General features: G+C 39.0%; 1 protein-coding gene and 1 long non-coding RNA gene across 6 annotated transcripts in view; one reads left to right on the forward strand and one right to left on the reverse strand.

Annotated features, from left to right (window-relative positions):
• Positions 1-540: 540 nt before the first annotated feature.
• Positions 541-17,038, reverse strand: part of SYT9 (synaptotagmin 9) — a 69,471-nt gene continuing 52,973 nt past the window's right edge. The window contains exons 4-8 of one of the 5 annotated variants that reach the window (XM_052695727.1): positions 9,291-9,411; positions 7,784-7,955; positions 7,035-7,164; positions 6,246-6,402; positions 541-5,227 (exon numbers count right to left, since the gene is read on the reverse strand). In XM_052695727.1, the coding sequence (XP_052551687.1) occupies positions 6,295-6,402; positions 7,035-7,164; positions 7,784-7,955; positions 9,291-9,411 (531 nt within the window). In that variant the 3' untranslated portion in view covers positions 541-5,227; positions 6,246-6,294. Of the gene's footprint in view, positions 7,165-7,783; positions 7,956-9,290; positions 9,412-17,038 lie in introns of all 5 variants that reach the window. The other 4 variants (XM_052695728.1, XM_052695726.1, XM_052695725.1 and 1 more) reach the window with 4 other exon arrangements.
• LOC128086804 (uncharacterized) lies at positions 8,766-9,307 on the forward strand. Its single transcript, XR_008209536.1, has 2 exons — positions 8,766-8,882; positions 8,923-9,307. It is a non-coding gene; the product is annotated as an uncharacterized LOC128086804 (long non-coding RNA).

Below are 17,038 nucleotides of genomic sequence, written 5' to 3' on the forward strand. Positions count from 1 at the left end.
GATCAGAGAGGAGATAGAACTCCTGGCAAGGTCACCTGATTTCCTCTTCTTTGTTGGCTCTTCTTTGTCTCCCTGCTGCTCAAGGACTGTACATCTCACCTCAGCGTTATGGTGAGGCCCATCCACCTTTCGGATACTCTCTCATTATCTTTGATTTATTAGCTTCAGTTCTAATTATATTGTATTACGGTGTGTTATCTTGCATTCCAATACTGCATTTAGCAAACTAGTTTGTTTCTCCTCAGTTGCTGCTGTTTTTAATTATTTTGGGGTCCCCTGTTTCCCATTTCTGGAGGTGCAGACTTTGTGAAATCCCTCTGCCCCGCTACTCACAGAACTGGGCCCAACCAGCCCGTAAACCATTGACAGTAACTATCATGTTAACAGTTTTTTTTTCCTCTGATCTCATTTATTTTATAGAAAAAAACCATGGAAAAAAATGGAGTTAAAACACTTTCCAAAGTGTTTTCAGTGTTTTTGAATAATGAACTGAACTTTCATTTATTAAATACAAAATAGCAATAAATTACAATTGCACAATTTCTTACAGAGTTTTTATTAAGATCAAAATTACTTGTTCAGACTAGATTTATATAAATAGATCACAGTACATTTTTACTTGTGTTTAGAAGATTGTAGTACATATTACAAAATTAAGAAATTTTTTGTCCCTCAAACCATCACTGCGAAAAGAAATCATGCATTATTTTTACTAAACAAAAAAAAAAAAAAAAAAAGAAAAAAAAAAAGTCCACTTAGTTGAGAGAGCCTCAGTACAGGAATGGCTCTGCTCTTGAAAATTAGACATGAAACAGAGATACCAAGCCTATTTATTGAACAGGAAATAATAAAGTACAGTACAATGTTCGTGTTATTAAAAATGAAAGTACACAAAAACAACACAGCTCTCTTCACACACCTTTGCAAGGGGCATTAAAAATGACAGCTGGCCAGCATGCAACTGAGTAGAACAGTCCAGTTTTACAATGTCTAAGTGAGCAATGGAAAGACTAACTAAAAATCCAGACAAAACAAACAACCCAGATGCTTACAAGTTCTCATGTCACCTTCCCTTCCGTACCATGTGTGCTGTGCTCAGTCAGCAGCTGAGTATGTCCTGGTGCTACCTCTCCTGAATGGTGTCTCTTTCTGCCACCTGGACTAGTGCATTTCATGGCCCTTCAAGGAGGCAGAGGTCCTTTGGGGACTCTGGAGGACTTCAGCCAGAGTTCCTTGCACAACTCACTGTATTAGATGGTGACTCTAAAAGCAGCTCAGCTGAGTGTGCTGTGCTCTTGCAGAGTAATTCACACCTTGCATAGCTTGATTCATGAATCATAAGGCTGTCACTTTGGAACAGAATTATGGTTGCAATCAAGGCTTTCCAGTACTTACAGCAAGTATCAAAGTGAAGTTGTTACAGAGTCTGTCCTGCTCCTATTTTCCTCAGCATGGAGGCTTATGTTAAATTCTACAGTGTGGTGGATAACTTTCTCTATATGCTTTTTTTTTTTTCTTTTGGAACAAGAAAGCCATTGTTTTCTCAATTGATACTGAGATGTAAATATTTTTAAATGCACTGTTCTAAAGGCAAGAAAACATTTTATTGATAATACTTCATGCTGACTCACCTACTGTGTGATTTTTTTTTTTAAATTCTTTCTGTTCCAATGAACCCAAAATGCATTAACAGTAATTTAATATTATAGATTTCTAAATGGGTCAAAAAGATTCTTCAAGTAAATTTCCAGTCCTTTCTCCCTTTCCCTTTATCTTTTGTTCCTTTTAGACTAGAAGAGAATAAGGAGAGCTTTTAAGAGTTTTATTATTACTATTCCTTTTTAATAGCAAAGTCCCCTTGATGCTCTAACATTGCCAGGTGATAAAATTGTCAATTTACCTTTAGGTGCCAAGTGTTGATATAGCTTTGTATAATGATTGGAGTTTAAAAAGTGAAAAAACATACCAACTACTCCTCAAACCAAACATAGGTTCAACTAAGATAATCTTTCTTCTCATTCTTTTCTGCTGCCCTTTGCTGTTGCACTAGTTCTGCTACTGGCAGCTGCATTGCCCGCCTATATAATAAGTTTGCTGCCTTATGTATCAGCTGGTACAGAATGCTGAGGTGTACTGACTGGCAGGAATAGTATGAGAGGCGGATCTTTTTTCTATGCTTGCTTTTTTTTTTTTTGTCTTCTAGTCCCTGCTTCTGCAGGTTGCAATTCGTGTATGGTTGGTGTATTGCCAGGATTATTTACAGGGGAAAATGACACACAAAACCCTCAAGTGCTTTTAATACCTTGTGACTTCAGCGAAAACAAAGGAATTTCAACATTCAGCTGCAGAAGGGTTGTGCTTGTGAGTGTTTTAGCCCTGGAATTTCACACGACAGCCCATTATAGCCTACTTAGTATCAAAACCTTGGAAAGCTCTCACTTGTTTTCATAAAAAAATCTATCTGAAATTGTGGCTTCTTATGAAAAACTAAGAGTTTAATAGAATATTGTTAATGAATAAAGTGGGATTAAAATCTTGCTGAGATGCATTTCTAGGGGATTTCCCTTTTTGCTTCAGTAACACTTGTGATACAGCATAATTGTGTCTTCACAGGAAATAAAACAAATAAAGGTTGGAGGATTGGAGTTATTCTTATGAGCTGTTCTACTAATTCACCACTGGGAATTATAGTTCAGAAAAGAGAGTGACCAGTACTGGGATCACAGTACTGCGTTTCCAACTGGTGTTCTAGCAGTAGATGCTCTGTTTTGTCCAATATTGCTATTGCCTGGCTCACCAGAATTGTAACATGGGTCTACTGAAGGTCTAGGGAGTAGCATAGATAAAGTTGAGTCAAAAGGTGAAGAGGGAGAAGCACAGAAAACAACTACTGTTCCACTTATGCACTGCTATGGAAAGGCAGATATTTTTATAAAGCACAAAATAATGCCATAGCCTGTGTAACAGCTTGTAAGTCATGAGTCAGAGAGCAAGAATTAGGAAAATTAAAAAAATGAAAAATAAGATTTTTCTTTTCTTTGTAAAAGGAATATTTCAAACTGTTTTCAAAATCATTCTCTTCATGCCAGCCCCTTGAGCATTAAATGAACTGAGTATGATAATAAAATAAAAAACATTAGCAATTACAATGACACTACTTTTCTGCTGACGCCCTTTTGAGTCACTTGAGGCAAATCTGAGAAAGATTTCTGCTCTGTTCCACGGAGACAAAATGAACTAGCTGCATAGGTCTCTTCATTCTTACAGAAGCTACTGTTCATAACATTGCCCTGGTAATAGCCATTGCAGTGGGAAAGCATGCAGCTGCCTGCTTTGCCCACGTGGGATTGCATCTATGCTGATTTATCCAGGAAATCAAAGATCTCCACTTACAAGCAAAAGGTCCTCCTCCTTTGTTCGTGCTTATCTCCCCATGTTGGCTCCTGGGAGATGTGCCTGAGTAAAGAGTGCAGAATTTTGCCTGAAGTGAAGATCATACACGAACAGTTACGAGCACTGTATTACATCACTGGTCTGCTGACATAAGGCTTCACTTGAGCATGTATTGAAATACATTTGCTAGGGCTACTTTGTATTTTTTTGTTCTGGACGTGACCTGTTACCAATCTGAAATTTTGCTCAGGCAGGCTTTGAACAGTTGTGGAGTTTGCCAGGAGTGTCCTTGTATGTGATAGCTAAATTCTTCATAGCATAGCATGACATTTTATTATTATTTTTTTATAACAACTATACTTTTAAGACTTCTGCTTTGTAGCCACACTACACATTTAGAACAGCTCTAAGATCTTCTGCAACCATTAGGCTGTGTTTTTACCTGTTAACAATTCTGGTTTTCTGGAAGATCCTCAAATAACAAGTTATACAACTTTTTTTTAATAAAAGTTGCAAATATTTTCTCGATTTTTTTACAATCACACATGTGTCAGCTCAATTAGAAACTGAAAATGGTGAGCATTTAACACATACAAGATGCAAAACAATGTTCATGTGCATAAACTTACCTGAACAGTATATACAAAGACAAGGGCTACCTACCTGTGTTTAGCAGGCAACTAGATTGTATAATACACACATAATTTGCATTTGCCCTTTTAAGGTAAAGATATTGATGTAAAAACTTGATTCAAAGTCTCTCTATGAAAAAATTAAGGAAGAGTTAACCCTATGCATGGATAAATAATGAGCAAAATTTATCCGAGGGACTGTTGTTCCAGGACCTAGAGTTCATTATGTGAAAGAATTCAGTGCTTTGCTTTGATTTTTATTTTTATTTTTAAAATGGTCAGAATTCATTAGCATTTACAATGTACAATCATTTAAGGTAGCCCTGTCAATGTTAGTTCTACTACAAATAATAGTCTTCACAGACATTATATAGGTTTGGAGTGGCATTTTAAAATGGTGTGTGTGTGTGCTTGTGTGTATGATGAAAGAAAGCCACCTGTGAGATTCTTCCAGCCCTTCACAGTGTTATGGACACAGTGAAAAGCAGTGACTGGAAAATCATCTAACAACACCGAGGGCTCCCAGTCTCCATACTACACAGATCCTTATCTTCTTTCTAAAAGAACACGCTATCATTGCAAACACTGCATGTATCTTGTTGTCACCCAACAGAACTTTTTACAGCTTTGAAGGATTTGAAGCATATCTGCAAAGGAGTGAATTAGTCTTGTTTTCATGTCAGGTGAAAGGAGACATGGAGATGAAAGATACAACTCACCATCAAAAAAGTCTGATGACAGTCATTCTTGGGAAAAAATGACTTACATAGCTTTACATTTACAATACTGCACTTCTTTTTTCCTTTGCAAATACAATAATCATATTTAAAGCTGGCTCCAATATCTGTTGTTTTCACTGCTGTCATGTTGCTTGTAAAACCTGGGTTATTCTAATGAGCAAAACATTTGACTTGAATTTGGGTAATGCTTATGACCATACAAAAAATCTATCAGTAGCAATAGTGTCAGCTGGAGAACTAATGCTACAAGTGGATAATATTGCACTACTCAAAACCAATAGCTCTTCACACAGTTGAAGACTGAGGGTTCTATTCAGCAGTTTTCAGGGTCCTATGGTTGTGGCCACAGAGGTTCCAGAACTCTCGCTGAGCCTAATCCTGATTCAGGAACCAAAATGATATGCTGTGTATATATTTCTCTGCGCAGCCTGGATGCGCTGGATACCCTCCCCCACTTGATTCCTGGGAAGGGAAAAAAAAAATTAGTCTCTCTTTAGCTCAGTGGCATGAAAAGCAATTCACAGCAATGAAATCTAAAGAAGTGAGCAAGGCATGTATGAAAAGAACAGGTTGCCTGCAAAAAAGGGAAGAGCTGTCAAAACCTGATTGTGGGCTCTGGCTGCAATAAAACTTATCAAAGAGGGAAGACAAGTTTGATTTAAGGATGTAGCCAACTTCTGCTAAGAGACACTTTTCATTTTCTGGGACATACTAACTGTTACAGTGCTCCTCATGTGTTCCCTTGGTCCGTTCCTATCAGGGTTTGGTTACAGCTGAGAGCTCAGTGATGTTTTTCTAAACTCAACTCCCAAATGCCCAGGCGGGTATTTCAATTGTGGCACTTTTGCCAGGAGCTAACTTTTCAATGAGGGCACAAAAAGCTGGGCTCCAGACTTAGCTTGATCTTCCTTCACAGCCATGCTTGTCTGTTGGTATCCCCATTCTCTCACAGTGCTTCCCTGCTGCCATGGGCTGGGAGTCTCCCTGTTGAAAATGTGCTTCTGTTGTCCCCAGGAACCAGGAAATGTAATTGATCATGGAGACAGACAAGGCTGGAGTGTTTCTGCCATTTTGTAACATCTTCCTGTTGTGTGACATTTAACTTACGGAACAACCTAATGCTGGTGCTTGCAACCAAGTCTTTAGTTGCATTCTGGTCACTAGTCTACACTGCAGAAAGTGTCTGTCAGCTGCCTGCCTCTACATATCAGGTGCTTATGGCATTGCACATGGCTTAATATGATAATTTTTCTTTTCTTTCAGCAGACAATTGTGACTGTCCATAAATATAGTAGCTTCTCCTGACTGGGATTATTGCCCGACTCCAACCAGTGAGAGTAACCATAAAAATAAACCATGGGAACTCTTAGGAAGCAATTTAGTTTGAACACTGAAGTTTTGTGTCTCATGAATCAAGATTAGCATTTCCTGTATTGGGAAGGGAGAGGATTAAACAGAGGGATTAAAAGGACATCTTTACCCCACTGGACTCTGTGGAATAGCCCCTGAGGATATGGCTAAGAAAGAGTTCAACAGGAATGCCAAATTTCTGCTGAATAGGTTAAAAGGGTGAGGAAGCCTCTTCGGCAGCCATCCAAGCGCAGAAGACCTGCATAACATTTCTGCTGAATAGGGCCCTGAAGACAAAAAACAAAACAAAACAAAACAAAACAAAACAAAAACCATAGGAACCTTGAAATTTTTTTCTAATTGCGTGGCTTCTTATTAATGCCTCAAATCTCCAGAGAAACTTACACCTTTTTTTTTTTCTTTTTTTTTCCCCTTTTCAGGATAGATAGACATTCCTTGAGATTTGCTAGATGACATAGTCTTACAATAGAAGTAATAGAAGTAATCAGATTAGGTTTTTATATAGTAAAACAATAGGTATTGGTAAACCTTAGGAAGCCCACTTCTTCATATCAATTATCATTGAAAGTTACCCTACCCTATGTCTGAAAAACAAAACAAAAACAACCGAGAAAAAAAACCCAAACAAATAAAATAAAATCTGAAACCTTTATCCACTGTACAATGTATGTGGCTTTTGTGTATTTATCAAATATATTAATTACTTTCTGTTCCCATGAAATTGAAAGGAGCAGACTTAATTTGCATGTTATCAGTATTGGTGTTTCTGAGCTCTTTTCTAGGCTTTAGGGTATACTTGTGGATCTTGTTTTTTTTTGTAAAATTTCATCCTATTTCTAATGCCATATACTAAGATTTTAACAGTTATAGTAATGGGAAAGCAAGGAAAAATTCTTACCTCTGCAAGAGGATGCCAGTGGGCAATGGGTTTCCGAGGATATGAGAGCATTTCATTCCAATGGTCACGACCTAGACTTTCTGCATCGTTGCCTACTTGACATACTCCAATGACCTCATTGTGACCTACACTGTGAAAATGTTCCATAATATGCTTTTCATAAAATATTACCTTTAGAATCATACCATTTGCATATTTCATAGAGGCAATAATCATGATTTTTTTGATATATAATGTAGTATAATATAATAAAGTATAAATTACAAGTCTTTGAATTTTCCACAAATCAAAATAATTTAGTATATTATCCATGGTAGCAAACACTGTGTTTCTAGATGCATTTATTTTATTTTTGTATGAGAAATGTAAATTGTTGTTTGTTTTCTGTAATTAGTTACAAATACAAGTAAACTGAGCCGAATTTTATAAACTGAGGCATGTGTCTGAGGGGTTAGTGCAGTTGCTCATAAACAGAAAATCAGTGTCTGAACTGATTGTATGTTCAGTTATTTCTGTTCTGGTAAACACATGCAGCTTAGTTATGTTTGTTATGGATGCAAATCTGCATTTTAAAATTTAGAAAGGAAATTCTGCCTGACAATGAGACATTTTAGTCTTCCACCTAATTCAGCATGAGAAAATATTTAATTTCCCTTCCATTGCGAGAAAAAGGATAACTTCATTCCTGGATGCAAAACTACTATACCAGATTTTGAGATAATGTTATTTTACAGCTACAGGTATCTCACCGGTCGTAATCCATCACAGCTATCGACAAGTTAATTTGGTCAATGTTTTCTGGAGGGACATCAAAGACTATGGCTTCATTGTAAACGGGATTAAGGGTGTTCCTCTTGGTGGAAGTTTTTCTTTTCTTTAGTCGCCTTCCTTCACACATTAAAGAAACCTTCACGTAGGGATCTGTGTGAATCATAAGAACAACGTTGGTTTTCTTTTGTTGTTTTTTATGAAAACATAGATGGAAAGTAAAGGCAGTATTCTTGTGTGCAGTTTGCAGTCACTTGCGTCTGGAATTTGAGCTTCTTTATTACCATGGAATGACTGGGAGACAATGGACATTGGAAAGCTTTACCTGTTGGAAATCCTATAATGAACAATTCAGCTTCAATACGTTTTTCTTTGGGTACTGACTTCTGAAAGAGTATTAAATTATCCACTGAACTATGACTGTTTTATACATCAGCCCATGTATCAGTGTATTTACAACAACGTAATTACTTTTACAAATTTATAGGTTAGACAGAAGATGACAGCATTGTACACAGTATTGATGTATGGTTAAATATAATTCCAAGTGTAAGAAATTGCAGTTTATGTTTCTGAAGAGAATTATAATTATGGATGCAGTGAAAAAGGAGGAGAGGAGAGGAGAGGAGAGGAGAGGAGAGGAGAGGAGAGGAGAGGAGAGGAGAGGAGAGGAGAGGAGAGGAGAGGAGAGGAGAGGAGAGGAGAGGAGAGGAGAGGAGAGGAGAGGAGAGGAGAGGAGAGGAGAGGAGAGGAGAGGAGAGGAGAGGAGAGGAGAGGAGAGGAGAGGAGAGGAGAGGAGAGGAGAGGAGAGGAGAGGAGAGGAGAGGAGAGGAGAGGAGAGGAGAGGAGAGGAGAGGAGAGGAGAGGAGAGGAGAGGAGAGGAGAGGAGAGGAGAGGAGAGGAGAGGAGAGGAGAGGAGAGGAGAAAGTCATTGTAGATCCTTTCTGGGAGTTCTACTTCTAGTATGAAAAATGAATCTATGAGCTCTTATTTAATTTAGCTTTTCGTGTTTTCATTAGCCAATTTTGAAACTGTTGTTGAAAGGAGTTTGGGATGACTGTTTTGTCCATATGCCCATATGTCCATATGTCCATATGTCCATATGTCCATATGCCAACAGCAGCAGAATTGGTTTGGTGTCTCTTGGAGACTGTCAAGGGTCAGTTTGCCTCTGTGCCACAACAAATAATCTGTTGTATGATCCAGTCTCTAATATGAAATCAACTTTGCCACCTCATCCTGTTTTGAATGATGGTTGCTTCAGAAGTAATAGTGTTGTTCTCTTATAGAGAGGAGATTGTTTTAAACTGTTGGTTAAACCAGAATGAACATTATTTATTTCTCAGAAATTCCTAAGGAGACTTAAGAGCTTGCAGTGTAAAAACACTTCGTTTCAAATAACATTCTGGTAAATGACAATACTGGAGTTCTGTGGCTTGGGAGGGAAATGGGACACTAATCCACACTGAGCATTAAATAAATTCTTACCTGATGCTCCTGTGATATCCATTGCCTTTAAATTTCTTGCTTTTATTATTGTAATAGTTAGTCTACCAGCTGTTGGAAGGTAGCAGAGTGAAAACATCAGGTCACCAAGATCCACATTATCCTGTTCCAAGGAAACAGAAAAAATATGAAGCAATAATAACAGTTTTCCCTAGACATAATCCGTAGGAAATAAAGGTAAATTATACCTTTGAGAATCTACATTTCTGTAAGCAGAAGCTGAATTCTCATTCACAAATGCAGCTGGAAAAACAGAAACCCATATGCACACAAGATTCTAGTCACTACATTTGTTGCTAGACCTTCAAAGCTGTGAAGTGTAGACGTAGCTACAGTTTTCTTTACTCGTACTTGGAGCTGAGACACATTGATGTAATGAGGTGTACCATGAGGTACTGGAACATCTTTGCTCTATGTTTTGTAGTGATTTGCATGTAATGTTGACAAGCTGCAGCAGATCTCTGTGCCTTCTCTTCTGCAGAATCACAGAATCACAGAACAGCCTGGGTTGGAAGGGACCTCAAGGATCATGAATCTCCAACTCCCCTGCCACATACAGGGCCACCAACCTCAACATTCAGTACCAGACCAGGCTGCCCAGGGCCCCATCCAACCTGGCCTTGAACACCTCCAGGGATGGGGCATCTACTAATCCCTAAATCTCCCCTCCCTCAACTTAAAACCATTTCCCCTTGTCTGCCCTTATCAACGCTTTCAAAGAGTTGATTCCCCTCCTGTTTGTGGGCTCCCTTTAGGTACTGAAAGGCTGCAATGAGGTCACCCTACAGCCTTCTTTTCTCCAGGCTGAACAAGCCCAGCTCCCTCAGCCTGTCCTCATAGGGGAGGTGCTCCAGTCCCCTGATCATCTTTGTGGCTCCCCTCTGGACCCTCTCCAACAGCTCCCAGTCTTTCCTGCACTGGGGGCTCCAGACCTGGACGCAGTACTGCAGATGGGGCCTCACAAGAGCAGAGTAGAGGGGGACAATCACCTCCCTGTCCCTGCTGGCCACCCCTCTTCTGATGGAACCCAGGATACCATTTGCCTTCCAAGCCCCAAGAGCACACTGCTGGCTCATGTTAAGCTTTTCATCCATCAGGACCCCCAGGTCCTTCTCTGCAGGGCTGCTCTCAAGCACCGCTCCTTCCAGTCTGCATGGATGCCTGGGATTCCTCCGGCCCAAGTGCAAAACTCTGCACTTGGCCGTGTTGAACCTCATCAGGTTCACCCAAGCCCACCTTTCCAGCCTCTCGAGGTCCCTCTGAATGGCATCCCTTGCTTCCACCGTGCCAACCGCACCACTCAGCTTGGTGTCGTCAGCAAATTGCTGAGGGTGCCCTCAAAGGATGCCTGCAGTGAGGTTCACAGGAAATTGCTTGGGCAGGACAAAGTTTTCTAAAAAACTCAATTTTCTGTGAACTCAGTTGTGGTAGAAGTGAAGTCACTATTGTACTGGGACAGATTCTATTAGGCCAAACTCTTACGAAAAAATACGGTGGATAAAGGATTGTATCAAAGGTTTTCTGAGATTTGATATGCAATTTTTTCACTGAGAAGTGAACTGGTACCTTCATAGACCTACTGCCTGCAATCCAATATTTCACTTTTCAGTAAGAAGTTCAAATATACGTTCTAGATTTTATAGGGAAGAGCAATAAAGCTCTTGTGGAACATGTCTATCTTCCTACATAGCTGTGTGGAACAGGTTTTCTCCTTTCTCAGGGCAGCTGCTCCTGTGTCACTGTGAGCATGTCTTCTGAACTGCACTCAGTATGGGGAAAGCAGCACCTACGGCACAGCTTCTGATTTACATGCCAGCCTCCCTAGAGCTTCTTGGAGAGGGGAAGGTAATGGCCCATGTGTGATTTGTACAGCTTGCCTCAGGTTTTTTACATTCATTAGGGAGTCTGTTATTTGGTATGTGGAAAACAGTTCCAGAATATCAAGTGTCAGGGAGAGATGACAACATAACATCAGCAGTCATTCCTTGGCACAAAATAACAGTAAACCAGGTTCTGAAGACAACTGCTTATTATGATTAAGTGGCATGAGAGTGAATGAATTACTGTAACCATCCAACGTAATTTTACCAATATTTTGAAACACTGCCTTTTGTTTCAAAATCACTAGTGACATGCTTTGCTTCTACTGGCAAATGCCCAAAGGATGGTTAGAAATAGTTTCCTGAATGGCAGCTTACCTGAGAATAAAATAGCAAAGGCTTATTCACCTCTCTTTTTGAAATAGTTCTACTTCAGAATACCTGGTATTTGTTGGACTTAATCAGATACTGAGTCTAGAGGCAATCACTTGGGAATAGGGAGGCCTGGGCTGCAGTCCTTGCTGTAATAAATAAATCTCAACAGGAAATAAAAAAGCTTCAGAAAAAGTTAATGAGAAAGGACATCACAGCTAGAAGCTTCTTGTCTAAACTAGAAGACATGGGGTATGAATGGAGTTCTCCCACATATATACCCCATTGAGTAATTTGTTAGTGGGAAGAGGATGACAGATTGCTTCCGACAAGTGTTTTCTGAGAACAAGTGGAAGAAGCATCCCACTGAGCACAGCACGTTGTGAAAAGACAGTTGCTGTAATTCTTAATTTTTTTTTAATCAATTTCACCTCAGATGAACTTTCTGATCCACTGAAAATATTTGCTTTCTGAATTGATTTTCCTGTAAAACCCAGTCTTGTAGTGAAGTTTGATAGAATGTAGCTGGATGGAAAAAATGATATTTTTAAATGTATCTGCATAGATTTTGCACCCTTATCCTGGCACTCTTAAACACTCCTCCATTTCTTGAATTTGACTGGAGCCTGACACAGGAAATGACTGTCAGAAGTGGGATTACTCTTCTACCTTGACTGCCTCGCTTATTTCATGAGGCCAGTGCTATGCTCTCCCCTATTTAACTAGATATCAGATATTCAGTGTTTTCTGAATAAGGACTGAGCAGAGCATTTTTTTTTTGAGAAAAGTTCAATACATCTGTAGATAAGAGTCTTTATCAGCTGTGTTTGTGCCAACTCATATGTCGCACATACATGTGCACTTAACCCCCCACCCAATGCACCCCAAATGAAGGATGGTAGAGGGCATAAAAGGTAAGTGAAAATACTTTGAAAGAACTCCTAACAAATGTTTGTCTCTGAGCTGCTGCACAGACCAGTGCCTAGAGCCTATGTGCACACAGTTTTGAGTTTGTAGGGAGATATGCAAGACAAAGAATGGTGGTCTCTATCAGAGAAAAAGGTACATCAGAAGGGATTTCAGAAAATATGTGCATTCAGTCAGAAATAGCTCCTTTCCTTCTGCTGTTATTGGAGAAAGCTGCTGTCAAAGAAGGAAAATGCTGATAATAAGGACATTTTGTCAGTAATAACTAGTTTTTAACCCTGGCTGAACTTTCTCAACTGTCATCCCTTTCATTCTAAAGACCAGTGTTTTGTGGTGGCTGTAAAGCTGATAAAGGCCATGACAGTAACAGGATAGCTGATGTGACTCATCCTGTTTAGTGTCTTGCTGGAGCGTGCTTGGAAGCAGACCTGCTACAGCACTGTTTTGCTGACTTGCTTTGTGGCAGGTATCAAAGTGCTGTTTGAAAAGATGACGTTCGGTCCTACAAGCTAAAGTGATATCACAAATCTGGGAGATGTTCCTCTTGACTGACATCTTTGCTTAACAGTAGGAAAATTTTAGAGGGGGTAGTTTTTCTTCCCATTGTGAGAAAGAAAAAAATCCATAATTTAAGTGTAGTTCCTCAGCTCCAAGGTGCTAAGATTCCTAGCTGTGGAATACTATCTTCAACTGCTAAGTATGCAACTTGAGGGAACAGAATTTCAGAAGCCACAGAAATTAATTCTGAGCAATGAGGAGAATTTGTCACTGGCAGATTTTGAGAATGGCTATTTTCCAGTATTTGGTCACAGCTCTTAGAAGAAGATAGCACCGTGAAATCATTCCATTTTTCTTCATCATAAAACCAACCCTATAAGGCACCTGTTGTTTTAACTGTGTGTTGGAATATTTAGATATTGTCAAACATGGCAGGGTCATTCTTTATGCAGCTCCAGTGCTCCACTTGGTAACTAGCTAAAAAATTTGTATTATTAAAATCATTTTCAGTGGCTTTTCCTGAAAGATTTATTGTCCCTGCCTTTCAAAGACAACTCTTCAAGTATTTCCCCCTGTAAATTTAACATATTATGTCTTTTAAAATGCTGAATTCTAGTGCTCACATTAATAGCTTGTGTGACTATTATCAGAAGCTATTTACAGTTTTAAAAATGGTTTTCAGCCAATAGCCAGAAGGAGAAGTCACTGCTTAGTAATGTGTCAGCAGCTCCATGATGGTGCTTAGGTTGTGCGTAAGTCAGCCTGACAAACAGGAGGATGTGTAATCTTAAAGGGAACTTGGTAATGGACCCCTTTTAGGGCTTCACTTCTGATTCCTTTGAGGCAGCAATAGGAAACTCAGGCTGTATCACACCTTCTCAGTGGAACCTGATAGTTACCTGACAGTTAGGGAGTTTCTGACAAATGGGAATTACGTTTGGCATCAGACTGCTCTTGTGGACTGATTCCTTTTCTTAAACACATTGGGTGCAGAGAACAGTGTGTAAAATCATTCTAAACAAGCAGCAAGAGATGGAAGGTAAAGAACAAATCATAGGTCGTAAGTTCTCCCTTTGTCTCCAGTCTAGGTGAAAACATGCTACTGCTGAGTTATACAATCATAACTTTCATGCCCATGTCTCCAGAAAACTATTTGATTTCTGTAGCAAACAATCTGTAGCGGGCTTGCTATCACATAGTGCCTGTGTCACTCTAAACTATAAGCCTCAGTTATGAAGGTTCCTCAGTACCTCATGTCTGTCTGTCTATCTATCTATCTGTCTATCTATCTGTCTATCTATCTGTTCTATTTCCAGTACATTACAAAAATAAAGTCATGCTAATGATGGGTAGTGAGGTGCTCAGATATAGTTTTATCCATCTGATCAGCTTCACCATTAAGAGGAGCACTCAGAGGGAGCAATACCCTTGATGACATCTTTTACTTGCTGAAACAGGTTTTCAAGACACTCACAATTTTAGAGATTTTACAGATTTTTTTGCTCTGTCAGAAAACTGTGATGTCACAGACTACTTCCATTAGCAGTTTTGCATGTCACTGGAAACGAGGAATAAATTAGACATATTGTTAAATGAGATTCTATCATTTGTGGACTAATTACCAGTATTACGTTTCTTTTTCTTAGTTTCTTTTCTTAGTTTTTTTTTCTACTCCTAGTGAAGGCATATCAGTCCAAATTTAATTTAAAAAAAAAAAAAATCCAGTTATTTCATAATCTTCACTGGAATTACTGAAATTATTCTTCTGTACTGCAAGATAATTTTTATTGTATATTATTCTTCATTAATATCTTTTAAGAATGAATTATCTGCTGGATAAGTAGCACAGCGAGCTGTAGGCAATTCAGGAGGCTCCTGGAAGCATTGAGGATAACTACTTGAGTCAAGTAATAGATGATCCCACCAGGGGAGATGCAGTACTGGACCTGTTGCTCACAGTGCAAATGAACTCATTGGTGACACCAGGATTGGGAGCTCCCTGGTCTGTATTGACCATGCCATGGTGAAAGTCAAAGAGTTTTGCTTAGCATCTTGGCAACTTCTAATCTTTGGATTAGTGTCATTGGGTTTTTTTCCATTTCACAAAGAAAACAAGATAAAGTTATGCTATCAGCAATCCTATGTCATCACATCACAGCCAGACAAAGATTTTTCTTTTTCCTCTCCTGAATCCATCGTCCTTGTGTCATGATTGTTTTTCTTTAGGACAGACCAGTGTATAAGGAGAATCCTTCAGACATGACTTTGTCTTATGTTAGTCAGAATATCTTAGAATGTGGGTAACAGGAGTCAAAGGGCATGAATGAAAAAGACATCTGAAGCATAATACCAAATGTGGCAACCTACAAACACTGACAGTGTGCCATATACTGAAGTGAAATATTCTGGAAGAAATGGAGAAGTGAATCTGTCCACAGCACCTCACTTGTAAACTCACGTCTTACAGGCTACGACAAATCCAGTTAATGTATCTGAGGAGACCATATGCATAACTTGGTCTTGCCACGATATCCTTAGTAAATCAAGGACAGAGGCCTTTTTCTGCAGGTGATGTACTTCTCTTTCTGAAGACTCTACATCCCCACTGTCATAATTTATATGCTGTAAATAGAATGGCAGGGATTAATTGAAATTGCCTTTCCGATCGGTTAGCTGCATGTTGTCTTCAGTTATCTGAACGCATTTGCAGAATGTTCTTACTGAGTCACTGAAGACTATTGCTAAATTATTCTCTATTAAGATCCTTACTTTAAAAAGCCTCCATTTGATAATTCAGACTCAGAATTATTTTTAAACTCATATCCTATAGCTTTTACTGGCTTTGAATTCTTTATGTAAATTTTATATTTAGTAAACCAAAAACTAAATTACTTTGTTGAATATAGGCTTAGGAGTGACCTTAATGAATTATCCTATAGCTATTGAGATAATGTCTTAATTTGTTCCAAAGTAAATTGATAAATGGCCTGAACTGAGCTGATTAAAATTAGCAGACGTGGCTGGAAGAGCTGGAATAGCTGTCCTCTTCATGTGTGTTGCTGTGTCAGAAACTGATGTCAGAAGTTAATAAAAGTAATTTTTAGCTTCCTTGTTAGTTACAGCTTTCTACAAAATACTAAGTACTCTATGAATTCAGCAATACAAAAAGTCTGCCTTCCCTTTCTCTGCCTTTTCTCTTCCAGAAATTATGTGCATCTTGTATCATTTTGACAGGGGAGGGAATGTGTCTGTTTGGTAGGGAAGCATATGGGAACACTTCAGAGCTAGAGAAGATCGTTTTATCTTTCTGATCTAATAGTTAAAAATGAAAATGTCGTAGCCTGTAAGATGTGAGTTTACAGGTGAGGTGCTGTGGGCACATTCACTTCTCCATTTCTTCCAGTATATTCCATTTCAGTACATGCCATACTATCAGTGTTTATAGGTTGCCACATTTGGTATTATGCTTCAAAAATCTTTTGAAATTGAAGCTCCTTGAAAGTGAGTTTGATTATTTCATGCTGCTGAAGTATTTTAGCATAGAGTCGACTCAAACTTTTCTCTCTGAAGAGAAAGCAGCGATGCCTTAGAAATGTTGATAAGCTTTGGAACAGCCATGAAATACAAATTGTTCTATATTGGAATAGTTGTTTGGAGAGCAACTATTTTCTTGAAAGGAAAGCTAGAGGGAACTTCAGACGGGAGATGGTAGAGTTTTGATGTTAAGCTGCTATGGTTCAAACCCAGAGGGCAATTCAGCTCAATGCATCTGCTCTCTCACTCCCCACGTGGGATAGAGAGAGAACTGGGAAGATAAAAGTGCGAGAACTCACGGGCTGAGACACAGTTTGACAGGTAAAGCAAAAGTCACACATCCAAACAAAGAGAAAGAAGGAATTCATCACTGCTTCTCATAGACATGCAGGTGTTCAGCCACATCCTGGAAACCAGGGCTCACCATGCATTTGACAAATGTCATTGTTCCAAAAGACATCCCCTTTCTCCCTCATTCCCTCAGCTTTTATTGTTGGTAATGACATCATATGGTACGGGACATCCCTTGTGCCATTTTGGGTCATCTGTCCTGGTTCTGTCCCCAGCTCCTTTGTTTGT

Source organism: Tympanuchus pallidicinctus, unplaced genomic scaffold, assembly GCF_026119805.1.
Source record: "Tympanuchus pallidicinctus isolate F22 unplaced genomic scaffold, pur_lepc_1.0 scaffold3, whole genome shotgun sequence".
Classification (NCBI taxonomy): domain Eukaryota; kingdom Metazoa; phylum Chordata; class Aves; order Galliformes; family Phasianidae; genus Tympanuchus; species Tympanuchus pallidicinctus.